This window comes from Seriola aureovittata, chromosome 4 (genome assembly GCF_021018895.1).
Source record: "Seriola aureovittata isolate HTS-2021-v1 ecotype China chromosome 4, ASM2101889v1, whole genome shotgun sequence".
NCBI lineage: Eukaryota > Metazoa > Chordata > Actinopteri > Carangiformes > Carangidae > Seriola > Seriola aureovittata.
In genome coordinates, this window is record NC_079367.1 from 8323303 (window position 1) to 8339365 (window position 16063).

The window sequence follows — 16063 nt, forward strand, 5'->3', positions numbered from 1 at the left end:
CGTTATTACACTCAAAATCCATCCTCAAAGTTCTGCTGAAACTTCAAGTCCTTGAACTCCAACATATTAAGCTTTCATGTGGACAATGGAGAAGTGGATTATGCTGCAGCAGTGGCGTGCTGTGACTTTTACAGAGGAAAGCAGAGCTGCAGAACCAACTACAATCCCCACTACCTCCCACCCCCCATAAACCATCATCTCAATGTGCAATTCAGCTGTTTACTACACCAACGAGAAAAATGGACCAGACTAAACCAATCCTTTTCATGACAGTGCTAGTAGCAAACCTCTCTTAAGTTCAGGGCCTGATCTAGTCTTTGCTGTGCTGAAAGTCTCTCTCCTGCATCTTCCTGCACTCTGCCTGAACATTTTCCCCTTTCTGCGCTCCTACCTGGCTGAGGAAGTATTAGGATCATTCATTTGAACTGTCAGTAAACATTAAATGTGCAGAATAGAGGAAATATATCTAAAAAGTCACTTCTATGATAATCTTCAAAATATTTACACACTTCAATTACATACTCCAGTGACAATGCTGAATCATTTATTTTCCTGCCTCAGACTTCTCAAACTTACTGCAGATCTTGCACAGAGAACCACATTGTTACTCTGTTCCTCTCTTAATGAACAAACTACATTTCCAGAGCAAATGCAAACAAAATGAGCTACGTTGTTTAGCCATTTACTTGATACTGCTGACTTAAAAAGAAAAGACTGTTGAAGTCATTTTGTATTGCACAATTTAGTTTCCACATGCATCTGTGCATGTGTATAATAATGTGTGCAATATCATAACTGATCTCAGAACAGTGGAAGCTGAGTCAAGGGCAGCTTGACAAGCTCAATTTGGCTCTGGCTAGTCACCCATTAAAGATCCTATACACAATGTGCATGTGCAAACTTCCAAAAAATGCTGCTCCACCCTCCGCTTGACAAGCCCCAGCCTTTGTCAACGGGACACGGCCACACCCATGAAAATGACAGAAATGACAGATGCAACGTCTCATGGTCAACCTAGCTTGTAGAGACAATAGCCTACTGTGGCCTAAAGAGGGCAGTAAATTACAAGATGAACGCAAACGGGCAATGTCAGATCCTTAATGAGACAAAACGTTGTTCTGAGACATAAGGAGAGATATCAGTTCCAATTAATGTTTTTAAGATTCCACATGTTGCACTAATTCATCAAATACGGGCACAGATTTGATAGCCAGTTTAAAATTGGTGCAGAACTCCCTGAAGAAAGAAGAATCTGGGATGAAACATTAGTGGGCACTATTGCATTGCTGCATGTACCATAAGTTGTACTTTGTACAGCAGTGTGGCCCTTTAATGAACAATTGTAATCTTAGACATGTGCATGTGACTTGCCTCCTTGTGACAGGCAGTAGACTGGCACTTATCATAATTTATTATCAATTCTTACCCTGTCACACTGCACGCATACTGAACCCAAATCATTAACTGTACAGAACCACTCGCTCATCTCTCTGTTGATCCCTCTCTGAGTCTGCAATTCTCCATTTCTATCTGCTCATAATTAACAGTATTTATGCCTGTTTGCTCTTCTCATCAGCCTTCTCCTCTGCTCTTGGTCTGTAATCCTCCTCCATTCTTTCGTCTTTATTCTCCGTGTCGTCTCCCGACGAGGATAATATTCTGGCAGAATCTCAGGACTCACAGGACGAACCTGCCAACAGCCTCAAGTGAATGGGCCGCAGTGCCCTCTCTCATATACCATTACGGAGGAGTGCCATTTTATTTTTTGTCTTTCTTTGCTTAAATTACTTATGAATTCTGTGTCTCATGATACATTTATCCGTCTCATTGTCTCAGATATTGTAAACCCTTACTTCCTCTCCTCATCACAACAATGCATGAGAGATGGTAGAGTGTGTGTTAATGTGTGTGTATGTGACTATACATGTAGCCCGCAGAGCCAGAGGCCTTGCTGAGTCGGCCAAACAAGACACCATGTGTTTGTCAAGAGGCGACAGATGGAGAAGGAGGAGAGGCACGGAATGTGTGTGGTGTGTGACGATCAACACACACACACACACACACACACACACACACACACACACGTGCGCGCCCGCACACACACACACACACAGGTCTAACCTTAAAGAGCGAGATTAGGTGACAGATAGAATATGAGCTCATTAAAACTCAGCTGTTTCACACTGTACTGAAGTTGAAGGCTAATCTGTGCTTCATATGACAAAGTTTGGAGCAAACTGACTCAGTGCTGAATGCATGAGGTCAGTCAAACTGAAGCAAAAGGGGCAGTCCCTAGTGCCTCCATAATGCAAAACATGAAATTTCTGAATAGTCATTAGTATGCTTCTAATTAAGTGATTTTCAAATTGACTAACAGTGAAGCCCACTTTACGAGGTTCCCATTCCTCACACTTGTTCTGCCACTTTTCGTGTATACAACTGAGTACAATAGCATGTATGTCTTTGAAGTTTCAAGGGTATGCATTATTTATAGAAGTCATTATGTCAATATTATAAAGACATGTAAAAGGCGCAGGGTATAATCAGGAAGGCATGCCTGTGGCTATTCAGAACAGGTATGATCACTTTTGTTTTTAGATGTGTTTGGAAGTTGTATGTGAACCTGTGTTATGGTGTTTTTTTAACTGCATCCGGAGATCACTTGTCAATCATACAACATTTCCAACACTATGACAGTTTGACTCACTGTAGCATTAATTAATACTATATTATTTGGCATGTACATACAGTACATTTAGATGAGCCAATTCCATTGTTCAATTGGACATTTAATGGAACTGAACCAATGAGTGTTTTTCTCCACACTGTGCATAAAAAGATCTGTATATTTGAAAAAAAAAAGTTTGTTTTCGCTTCTAAAGTTTTAATGCTTGGCTGAGGTGGAATAACGTGCTGTATCCATAAAACCGAATGTGACACGAATGTAAAAGAAGCTCTTAACGTATTTGTCGTTCAAGCGTCTGCTCCACTGAAGAGACAAAAAGTTGCAGCAGACAAAAATATCAGATCTGTGTTGACCGATGAGAAGACACACAATGACATATTTCCATCACTAGTTCCAGATTGTTTTCCACTGTTTGAGGTGTGACTGGTGGTCTTTTAATTACAAAATCTAGTTGTTTCTTTCACACTGGTTTAATCACACCTAACTGAAGAATTAGTGCCACCAACTGTTCACAGAAACGCACATTAATTCACATTTCCTTTTGCTGATTTTGTGCTACATTAGGATGGAAACCTGACTGACTCATCCAAGCTAACCTTCTTGTCTCTTTAAAAGTGACATGCATCAGCCATCTGGTGTTTAAAGCAATAATTATAAAAGCTTTTATCAACAGACTGTAAGATTGATCACAGCTGTCCTATTTAAGTGGGAATTAGAGTGTGGCAAAAGTAATTTGTATGAAACTGTTTTGTTATTACTTTAATTTGATCTTAAATAATTCAAGTGTTGTGACTCATTAATGTTGCAGAACTTGAAGTGGATGTAGTGGCTCATTTTCAAAATATGGCAGCAACTTATTCTCCAACTGTACATTTATGTGTGCAGGAAACATTAAGACTTGAGTGATGAAATTATGAACCAGGAGTTATTGTAGACATCCAGTACTGCGGTATGTGAATATGTTTTTCACAGGCATTGCAGGAAGGACAGAGGGAGGATTTTCTTTCTGAGAGACTGTTTGATCACAGAAAGTTCAAATGTTCACTCTGGAGCTCTGGTGGCCTTGAGTGACAATGGCCGTAAACACAGAGGCACAAGCACACATACACATGCTGAAGGACAAGTTGAGCTGCAATATAGTCGTAACACATGTAAACATATGCACGCACATGCACGCGCGCGCACACACGCACGCACGCACGCACGCACACACAATCAGCAGTTTACTTCCCCTCGGTCTCAGCTGTGGGAAATAATGGTGATAAATAAAAGGGGAAATAGTGATAAAACTGTCTTTGGGAGTGTGTATGTGTGTGTGCGCGCGTGTGAATTGTTGCATGTGTTTGTGTGTGTGTGTCATGTGTGAAAAACTACCAGCAGGACTAGTGTGCAGTCCTGTGAGATTCAGAGCAGAACGAAGGTGCAGAGGAGAACAGGACATTTTCAAGGGCCACACACACACACACACACACACACACACACACACACACACACACACACACACACACACACACACACACACACACACACACACACAGCACAACTGCCCAGACAGCTATTAGGAACTGCTCTCTTGCTCCCAGAGCATCCAAAGTGGTGTCTGATGGATGATCCATCAGTAGGACTATTTGGTGTCTAGTCTCCACACTGGCTGTGACACAGACAACCTAGACAACTGGCACACAACACTTTGGCTGCATACTCTCAGCATCAGGGAGAAAGTACAGAATTTATACAGGACGATGCTACACATCTGAGATTCATTCTCAGTTACATTCTCAATTATTAGTCCCCAAGTGGCCAGAAAAAATGTGACTGCAGCATTGAGAAATGGAACAAATTCAATGTGTGAGACCATGAATAATGTAAAGGATGGTTGCCATAAATGTTAGCAAACCTCTCGTCTACTCTGCCTTACAATGTTACTTCTTCAATGCACTGAAAACCGATATTCTCGATCAGCTCCTTGCTGTAAGTGACGGAGTCTTAGATTAACACACAACTTCCTCCCAGAATTCTTTTAGTTATTTCACATGACAAACTTCTGCAATTTTTTCTTACACTTTCCTCACTGGTTTGTGTGGGGTTCAATTAGAAATCAATCATGGTTTTACATGCATAAATCACAATTGAGCAACCTTTGAATTTTAAATGCTGACAATGTTTGCACCGTCAGTCAAATCTGATCAAATCACATCCACACAGGCCTGATGAAGCAGTTTTCCTGAGTGTTAAGATTTGAATATATAATGCCTAAGAATGTTTTTTTCCCAAATTGAATTTTGCTTGTTGTTTATTTAGTAATGAAAGTGTCCTGAAATATCATAGAGAAATATTCATGTTTTCAAGCCCTTTAAAGGAAATGATTAAAGTTTGTTTTTTGTCTGAGAAAACAACCAAACAAAACAAAATCTATGCCCAACTGACCCTGAGCCCCAAACCTCATCAAGCAGTCACCCATCTCTTCTGGGACAATCACTGATTGGACATAACTGAATCAGAAACAGCTGTGTAGCGAAACGCCAGCCTGCACCTGTCCAGTCTTATAAAAATCTGAGACTGAGGAAATGGAGGGAGGTTAGGGAGGATGGAGAGGATGTGTTTTCATCCATCCATTTTCGAGACGACTTATCCTGTTCAGGGTCACCGGGGGTAGACGCTTTCCCAGGTTGCATTGGGGCAGAGGCAGAGCACACCCTGCAGAGGTTGTCTGTCTTACACAGGGCTGAGAGGATGTCTTTTACAGATTATGAGAAACTGTCAGCACCCCATGCCAGTTATGGATTGGTTTGCCAGGAGCAAATACATGACTGCAGGTCCCTCTAGCTTTTGAGTCCTATGGCAAAAAATAGTTGACTTTTTGCTTGAAAAGAAAGTGAGACGATTTTTAAAAGAGGCAGAAGTAATTAAAAAAGACAAGATTGATACAAACTCCAACCGACCAGAGATGAAGGCAAAGACAATTTAGTAAAAACAGAGAAAAAAGAGGCAAATTAGAGACAATGTGAGACCGAGCGATCATAGGCAAGAGCTGGAGCAGAGGAATAGGACATGAATGATGCAGGTTCACGATGAATAGGAGACATATCCTTTCCTTTTGTGAGTGCTGATTACAGTGTCAAATCACAGACAGCCCTTTGTTAATCACCAAGCACACTGGCCCTGTGCTCACTGCTGTCATTTCACCGCGACAGGAATGTCATCGGACAATTATTTCCACAAGCTACAGGCTATTGGGAGCTTGGACTTTATCTCTGCTTATCACGTGTTGGCAAATTGGCTTTGCTTGACATTTTGTCTCTCTTTCACACACACATAATTAAATAGTCCTGTGTCCCCTACATTTTGCCATTTTGTCAGTGGATGCTGAAATGACTACAGATGGATTTCTGACAGATCTAAGCATAAAAATATAAGCAGACAACTGGCGCTTTACTCTTCTGCTCCTGGAAATGTGTCGTAGATGCAGCATCACATGGCACAACAGACAAGCTACACTTTATGTGTGCCGCTAGACTTGTTTCTTTCAATTACTCTCTCTTACTTTCTATTCAGGTCTTTTGTACTTTATAGCCAGTGTTTCTCCCATTATTTCTCCTTTTGTTTTCTCTCTGGGGGAACAATGTGACGTGTAACATCAGAGAGGTAAATTAATTTCCTGCTTTCTCAGTTTCCTTGGTTGACTAGGATGTCTGCTGACAGCTGGGTGACCCACAGACACACAGAAACACATTTAAATATGCACCTTGGGAGATAAAAATAGAGGTGGCATTAGAATAGAAAGAATTCATTACAGTACTGTAGGAAGAAAAGGGAGTAGATGGTAACAACCCAGGCAGATACACAATACACACATACACGGTAACATAGTATAGCACTACCCACTGCTGTCTGTTCTGCTCTAGTAGCAATGCTCCATATAAAAAGAATTGGGAAGAACTGCATTTCCAGAAACTAAAACCATAAGAGCAAAAAAAACATTAAAAAGTGTGTTATTCTGTGCAAATGTAACCTGCAATCGTCGGCATGTCTGGCTAACTACCTTACTACCCACAGTAACACAGGCGCTAATGAGGCAAAGGAGCGCATCATTAACAACATGGGTTACAGGTTGAAACGAGCCATGTTTATGATTATATCACATCCACATCCTGTATAGTATCAGCAGGTCCTGGATGCTGACATTAGCAGCTCTGTCCTGCACTCTGTGCAGTTTCAACACTAACCAAGGTTCAGGGCAGTGACAATAATTTCAATGTTATCAACAGTATCTATTTGTTTTTTTTATCAACCATTTTGCACAAGTAGCTGTCACTTTTGCAAAATAGTGCACATCTCCCTCTACATTTAGATTTTCATCTTCTGCAGCATGTAATATGATTTTGTAGTGACCGGGGGAAAACTGCCATGATCTATCAACACAGGCCATTACCATCTTAGCTGTTAGTGACGATGCATGGGCCAAATAAGCAAGGACAAGCTGAGGCCATATCTGCAGGTTTCAAGTACAGAGATGAATTATTCCTTTGAAAGAAAATTGGGTTTGAACTAAGCTCTGCTGGAGCGAGACAGGGCCTTGTTCCCTACCTCTAATATATTTACAAAATGGACGCACCGAGAGGGAAAGTGTGTTTGTGTTTATGTGTTTTCATGCATACAAAACAGAGCTGAACGGGAGCCAAATGCAGCCTGAATATGGATTTTTCCCTTAAGTCCATTTATGAGCGGGAATAAGAGCAGGGTGAGCCAATAAGAAAAGTGGTTTCAGCGCTGAGACCCAGACAGATAAAGAAAAAAACAATGGCTTGTTTGATTGAAAGCCTTAAAATGGCTACTGAATCAGGGGATGGACAAGAACATCAGCTGCAACGCGCCCCACCATCTGTCAACAGCTTTCATGTGGATGTTTGAGAATGACCTCACAGGGTCGCAGAGATGGCACACACACATTCGCTCTCTCACAAACACACTTTTATCGACAGGGGTCAAACTTTACAAGAGAGAGAGAAGAAAAAAGATTTTCTTTCATAACCTCCAGTGCTTCCTGTGACCCTCTCCTTCCTCAGCCTTCTTTCTCTCCACCTCGGCTCAGTTTTCCCAAGAGAGAATCCATTTATTTTTCGCCCCCACCCATCCCCCATCTCCCATCCCCCATCCCCTCTCTTATTTTTTACTCTGCCATCTTCACCCTCTTCTCTCTTTTCAGACGTCAAGAGCATCTCTGCTGTGTGGTGTGGACAGCAGTGCCAGTTTGTCTAAACTAAACAAAGGATCTGTCTCTCCTGGTCTATTATTGTCTCCTTTCTCTCATCTAATACCCTTGATCCTTCTTTCATTCTTCGGAACCACTCAAAGTCTCTCTCCATCCCTTCACTCATTCTCTTTCTCATTTTTCGCACTCCCTACTGCATCACCTTCCTGTCTTTCAGATGCTACGGAGACGGCCTGTAATTCGCTGCGAGCTTATGTCAAGTGTTTGTGTACAAAACAGTAACAGCAGCAATCACAGAGCATAACTTACAACATCCTGCCAGGCCTAGTTAGTTTTGGCAAAGACTCCTGGAGACACAACAGAGATTGACGCGATGGATAAACGACGCACACAACAAACATCAAGATCAGTTGTTCTGTCTGCAGCAGTAAAAATAATCTAGACTGCAAACCTCAGCAGTTATGGTACGATGTTATTACTTTCCTCATTAAGGATATATGAACATTTTTTAATCAACAGTGATGATGATAGAGTAGCCAATAAAAAAGGCAAGCTGCCCTCCAAATGTCTATTTAAAATAGATTTTTCCCATTTTGACTTACTCATAATTAGTCATTCCCTCTCAGCAAGTTTTCTGTTGCTGGGAGCGTCCTCAAACTCTGAATACTAAGATGAGAAGAACATTGTGCATGAAAAAGTTGATTTTTTTATTTTGGTTCCCTGTCTTTGTTAAGGAGGAGGTTTCTTATTTTTGATTGACAAATATTTTTAAGATGTAAAGTATAAATAATATATTGAGCAGTGCAGGGTTTCTGTGTTCTGGCAACCCAGGAGTAGGTGAAACAGTCGTGCTACATTTAAGTGCTATGCTGTGATGATAATGAACTTTTTGAATGACAGACCCAGCGTGACATGTTATACAAAGTCGTCAGATGTGTATTATGCAGCACTGATATATATGGAACTGTAGGATCAGTTTGCAGGTGTGCAGAATCAATCTCTGTATATCTTTATCCTCAAAGAAAGTCATCGAGGGTGGTAGAGGTGAAGAGACTGACAGAACAAGAACAGGTACATCCTCTGATCCTCTCACCTCCTATCTGTCTCACCTCCTCCGTCCCCCGTGAATATGGATGTTCATGTGGGTGGGCATGTGTGCAACCGTGCGTGTGTGCATGCAGAAAGGCGAATGTGCATGCTCTTTACCCGTTTTTCCACAGCCTGTCGCTCAGGGAGTCCTCTCTGCAGCTCAGGGAGACCTCTGCCTCTAAATAGGTGAGGGTCTATTTTATGAGCCCTTAACAGCCAGCACTCAGGCCAGATGGTGCGCTTATCAGTCTACTCTGTGTGTCTGAGTGTGTGTGCAGCGTCAGGGAGAAGGCAAGAAGTAAATATTTGTCAAAAGCAAAGAGACAGCTGGTTGTCTGGGGGACTTTAGAGTAACAAGACCGTCGCTTAATAAGCAGAGCACACACACAGTGACACTAGTGGCAATACATATTTTCGAGGCTGAGAGAGAGAGAGGAGAAAGAGGCAGATATTTTTCTGTAGTTTTATGTTTGCTTCCACATATAAGACACAGGTGCAATGGATGGTTGCATACATAGTTAGACACATTTTGGAAAACTGGAAAACAGAGATATAAGTAATGTAGATTCATGTCTGTAAATAAAAATATGTGCTCAATGTGTTTAGGTGTACACAGATCAAAGCCTGAAAGCAACGACTCTTAAATGTGGTGTTTATATATGTTTGATCAGATATAGAGGATTTAAAGCTGCTAGAATCAACACTTATTTTAACAATGGATCAAATGACTACATGGGCTTTAGTGACAAATCCACAGATAATATCACCTGACGTTGCATTTTCCCTCAGCCCTGCGGTGCTCTTTAGCTCCTTTCAGCTCATTTTGGTTTAACGACCCACAACTTTATTGTTTTGGGACTCTCTCTGCTCCTGTGTCATTTTCAGACATAGCAGGTAACTGTTGATACCAAAAACACTCTCTAAAACAGCCACTGTACACTACTTACTCAGCACCAAATAGTCAACAGATGCAGTTATCAAATCTGTGCAACTAGAGGAGCATTTAGCAAAGAGCAAGATATTTCCCTCAGGAAATGCTAAAATGAATGCTAATATTGCTTCATATCTACTGGATGTATAAATAGGCAACTTTTTGCTAATGAGTTTGCCATAATAGCTTCAGAGGTGATTTTATGTCACTGTTGTGTTCACAGCTCGTTTACTTTGCAGCCAAATGGTAAAATAAATAAATAAATAAATCAGTAAATGCAGATATAACTTTTGTGTGAGAGAAAATGAGACAATGTGGTTTTAGAAACAGTTAGCATTGCAGCTATTTACTGACCTACAACAGGTGTTTGTAGTGACTGCTTGCAGTGTGTCAGAGGTCGTGTCCATGTTGTTGCCAGGTTTTAGAATCATTAGCAAACAAGATACAGCAATGCAGTACCAGAATCTTAGTCTTTTGAAGCAGCTCCCTGCTTGCAGTCTTTGTGCTAAAATAAGCTAAATGCATCTCTGCACACAAAGAGATGTCACTGACACCTTCTTATGTTACTCTGAATGAGGCAGCACTTCCTTTAAGGAAAGGAAATGTAAAATTTAAGGAAGATCAGGGGGAAGGAGGGGGGAAGAGGACCACTTACTGAACATTGTATCCACCGCCACCTGTAAAGTTTTTCACTAAAGACCTATTTCAGCTCTGTGTAATTGATGACAAGTAAAATTATTGCTCCTAATCTTCCCCTCTCATAAAAACCAAACGTCTTCCCTTATCTCTCTCCTGTATACCGCACCTCAGTGCAGCCTCCACTATGACACAATTAAATCAGATTTAACCTTGTTCGGAGCAGAAGCTCCTGTCCCTGACTGGTCCTCAGCCAGCAACAGCCACCTGATCATCCGTTAATGAAGCTGTCTCTCCTCACCATATCTGTAAACCTCTGGGCATCCTGTTAATGCCTTTTAATAAAAGCATGTAAGTGCATAGGTGAAATGAAACTTCCCAACTGACAGACAGTGCAGAGTTCTGGGTTATTACACACAAAGTGGAGGTGTCATGTTACCAGTCACGTTATGTTTTCCTCTATGTGTCTTTTCCTCTCTTCCTTTGGAGACACACACACAGATACACAGACACACACACACAGACACACACACACACACACACACACACACACACACACACACACACACACACACACACACACACACACACACACCCTCTAGATTCATGGGGCGGGGTGGGACGCACTGTGGTCTCTATGGGCAACCACGGTCACTGCAAGTCAGATTATCTTTCCACTGTTCATGTTTTGATGCACTGGCAATGAAGTCTGGCTGAAAGGCAAGATAACCAGGGCCTTTCACCATGGTAATGAACCATATTGGACCATCATCACTTCTCGCTGTCATGGCAACAGCCTTGGCTCCCTATAGGCCACTACATACAGTATGCCTGAAAAAAAACCCAGTGCATTTGTCTTGCAGTGTTAACCTATGAATATAAGCCGAGTGGGTTTAAGGTACTGTATGTCAAGTGACATTTAGATGGAGGATGCGGTATGTGCATGCAACTGGTTTTTCCACCTTGTTTAATTGTAAATAGAATTAATCTGTGAAACACAAGCACAATTCAAAAAATACATGACATTTGCTTCTATCTCAGTTGAATAGAAATGCATCTCCTTTCAATTGGTTTAACCAGCAGGTAATAAAAAGTGTAAATTGGTTTCATGATGAATAACAGTCACATGGAGCTGTTCCCAGAATCAGCTTCAACAGGTGGACGTGTTGGTGGGTCAAAGCTTGAGACTGATTTAACATTTGAAAATAGAGAAATAACTCCCTCTCGTGGTCATTTTTCTTTCCTTCACCTGCTCAAATCACAGGCACCAACCATTCCCTCTGACAGGCACTTTGAGACAAACACATACAGTTGGCTCCCTCTTGTGGTAACAACTGTTAGCTTCCAATGTGGAATAATTTCATTATTACCTGAATCAAAATTTTAACCCAAATTAATCAATGGAAAGATGATTTTAGAGCATTTATATCAATGCAGATATGGTTACCATGCTGTAATCAGTGAGGTTATTATAAAGTTGTCATCATTTCCATTCAATATTTTAAAAAATGTATATTAATACATGTTAAAATCAAATGTCATGTATTTAGAAATCGTTATCGTAAATAAAAGCATATATGTATCTTAACTTAGTTGCAATTGGAAGTGTGAGAGGAGAGGAAGTGCAACATCCTCCCCTGAGCTCTTGAGGATGGGTGGAGTTCAACCACTTCCCACATCATATTTCTGGTCTTTTTTAACCTCGTGGTCTTGGTTTCTCTACCTTTTTCTCAAAAACAAAGACACACACACACACACCCATATAACCACCCAGAGACGGAAGGAAACAAACTCACACACAAGATTCTGGGTTATATTGTTCTAAAAAAAAAAGTGAACTGAAAGTGTGCGACAAACGGCTGTGTCAATCCCACCATATAGCTTTGTACGTGTACATACATGTGTATATTGGTGGTTACACTGAGCCCTGGTTAACCCCTGCATTCAGGCAGGGCAGTTGTGTTTTATATAAAACCTGACTGAAATTCTGTCCTCCATTTGTGCCACCCTCCTTTCTCTCTGCCACTGCCTACAGGTTTATATCAGGTTAGGTAACAGACTGTAACTGTGTACTCTACATCAACAACTGCTTCCAGTAAGCAAAACACAATAAAGCCGACAGCTCATTAAGGCTGCATACAGCCTCCCTGTGACTAATCATTGCTTCTTCTCTCTGTGCTACAGAGCAAAGCCTTGAGCTTTAATAAGCCATCTCCTAAAGTCAATATGATACCAGCAAACATTTAGTCTTGTGTTTGTTTGATGGTCACAACTCACCGTCGTTCCCTGCAATATAGAAGGGGCACCAGGAGAGTAAATGCCAGGCTCCAGAAATAGCAGCAGCCCATTTGCTCTTTTCCATGATGCTGGCAGACAGATAACATTTACACCTGGCCCCACAAAACTAGGCTAGACAACGATAAGAAGAAGAAGGCACCTCCTCTTATCATGCTCCATTGCTCCTTTTAAAGAAGGCCTCTTTCATATTTTCTCAAAACCTATTTTCCCCAGGCCCCAGTTCAATCTTGGCCTCATTCTTGTCACTCATCCTGCCTGTCAGTCCACACAGCAATTCAACTCAGGTGAACGTATTTAACCCTTTTCTCATATGTGCAGACTGGAATCAAGTCAAATGGAGCAGTACACAAGATGATGCAGTTCTAAAAAAGAGGGATCGTAAAGTATATCAGTAAAATAGTCAATTAATTGCTATCAGAAATCAAATCAATCTAGCAACATAAGGGCTGGCTGCAGCCTCATTCTTGAAAAGCAGAGAGGAGAACACCACAGGTGCCTGTAGATCCACATTACAAAGCTGCCAGCGGTGTGTCTGAGAGGACAACGCTCTAAGATGTAAGCTGCAGCTCTGCTTGGTCTGAGCAGAGAATGGCATGGAGGGGGGGCCAAGGAGGACCGACATAATGTATGACAAGTATCAACGTCTAATTAAGAGCAGCGGGCTGCAGACTCTCTCATGGGCACAGACACAGACACAGACACAGACACACACACACACACACACACACACACACATGCATGTTAAGAACAGATGGGAGGAAGAGGCAGGCGCACAGTTGGCCAGATTGAAAATCCAGCAGGTAAAACAATTTGTGGTTGAGACTGAGAAATAAAATACTTGAGTTATTTGTTCTGGTAAATCTACTGTGGACAGACAGTAGAAACAAGCAGCTCTTACATGAAAAACTGGGAACTAGACACAGACACAGAGGTGTGATAGCTTTCCTTATAGAAACAGATTAAACCCTCAGACTGATACCATTATAGTCATCCCATGTATCCTCGCACAGAACAAAGCAATCATCTGATCTGTATCAGCCCACTGTGATGAACAGTGCTGACTGAAGAACTATAAGATTGGAGTCATCAAATATCCGGAACAACAACACTGTGTTTTATTACCCTCTGCTCCTATACACTGTGCTCTATACTGCGATACTCCATTCTATTCAATTCAGCTTTCCTGTGGTCCACTTCACTTAACTGCACTTTACTTCTTAAGTTCACTAATCCCTTCTCCTCTCCTGCTATGATACACAATTCAAATGTATTTGCATTATAGTGCAGGTCTATCATTTAGAAACAAACCATGAAATCTGTACTGTTACGAAAGATAGCTCTATGCACTATCATCACCTCATAGAGAATTTACATAATCATGAAAGCAACTTAACCATAACCTCAAATAAAGCAGGATTGGTAGCCCTCCTTGTCAATAGCAAATCTTAAAGGAGCAAAACCATTTCTATACTTAGCCACTCAATTTTTTCTACATAGTATTAAAGCATCTATGCATATGATGTAAAAATAGGGACAAAATGCACAGCAGTTACTCACCACAGTTTGCGGGGCATCGTCGCACAGTATTAAGAAGCTGATCAGGTGCAACCTCTCCCCCTCTCACTGTGTGTTTCATCCCGTCTCTCCTCTATTGTTCGTGTTTGTCCACTTATAATATTCATTCACCCTCTCCACCACTTCAGGACAAAACAGATGCATGTTTGCTCATACGCACACACACACACACACACACACACACACACACACACACACACACACACACACACACACACACACACACACTTAGACTACAGCGACACACAGGTGTGATTATTCAGTTATTAATGAGGTGTTGTGTGTGTGGTGAAGGTGGAGTGATCTCTTTGTAGTAACCATGAGCAGAAGAGAGGAAGAGGAGCACTGGGGATTAACGATACAAGAGAGAGAGGGGGGAGGGAAAGTTGGAGCAAGGGAGGAATAAAAAGATCACTGTGAACTGACGGCAGGCAGGACAGAAATGGGAAAAGAGAACAAAATCAAATCCTCACATCTGCTCCCCTGCAGCCACAAACTTTGAAGTGAGCTATCTATCTGATGTTTCTGTTCCCTTGGCTTTCCACTTTGCTTTCTTTCCTTTTTCTTTTTTGTTGCCCCCGTCCTTGTTGGATTTATTTCCTTATACAGTTTAATTTTTGGAGTTTAGCAGACCAAATAAGTCAAAATAAGTCAACTAAGTAAGGTTATGGAATATGACAAACTGTGTAGCATCAAACAGCATCAGATATATCTGTCTTTTTGTTTACTCTCTGACTCTTTTGTCCAGCCTTTCTTTCCTCCCCTCTTGTAATTTCTACAGACTTTACTATTGTTTTCTCACCTGTTAATTTCAGAAGGGTATAATTTGCATTCTTTAATATTTCCATGTGTGTTGAAGCTCTCAACAGATCACAACTAAAGAATGGTCATTTTCATTTTGCAAATTTTATGTCACCCTGTAAGCACATCAAGAGTCCCACTATGCTGCAAATATCTTTTGTACCCTGCAGACTGACATCTCTGATCCTCTCTTTCTTAACTTGTCTCTGCGCCGTTTTCTTACATCTAACACCTGGATCCAACACACGCATGCACGTACGCACACGTGTCAATGCCATTCAGAATCCAGGCAGAGGAGCAGCTCAAGCAGGAGTCACGACTCACTCATTCATATTCAGAGCCACTCCAGAGTAGACGGTCTAATGACACCTGGCCAGGGACCGAGGGAGACATGCGTGAGAACACCGCAGATAACAGACAAGTCTCTGAGAATTTTCTTTAGAGCTAAGGCTTTTTGTCTAAAACGCAGCTGACTACGAAGCTGCCTTGTTTAGCATTTTATCATTGCAGCCGTCTGAGTCCAGTCCAGCATTTTAATCCTCTGTCTCACACATATATTCATGTTCTAGACTATCAAATGGTTTGACTTTGACCAAAGACTTTGACCAACAGAAACTTCAGTGACCAAGTTTCATAGTAAGCACTGTCATAGATTTCAACCTATATTGTTTGTCTTCTTATTCTGTAGAAATCCAAGACAATCACTTGTTCTCAAGTGTAAATACAAATGACGAGCTACCACCATCTTGGCACTTAATCAGCTCAGAATAAAACCCTGGATCTCTGGCGTAGAAAAGCAGCCAAGTGTATTTAATATTACTGCAAAAGCTTCTTT

The 16063-nt window shown here is 41.4% G+C and overlaps 1 protein-coding gene across 5 annotated transcripts in view; it reads right to left on the reverse strand.

Annotated features, from left to right (window-relative positions):
- The window catches only part of rap1gap2a (RAP1 GTPase activating protein 2a), an 87252-nt gene that overhangs the window by 50807 nt on the left and 20382 nt on the right, over positions 1-16063 (reverse strand). Inside the window, exon 1 of one of the 5 annotated variants that reach the window (XM_056373594.1) lies at positions 14410-14541. The exons of 3 other annotated variants lie outside the window; for them this stretch is intronic. In XM_056373594.1, the coding sequence (XP_056229569.1) occupies positions 14410-14426 (17 nt within the window). In that variant the 5' untranslated portion in view covers positions 14427-14541. Of the gene's footprint in view, positions 1-14409; positions 14542-16063 lie in introns of those variants that run through there. One more of the 5 variants, XM_056373595.1, reaches the window with a different exon arrangement.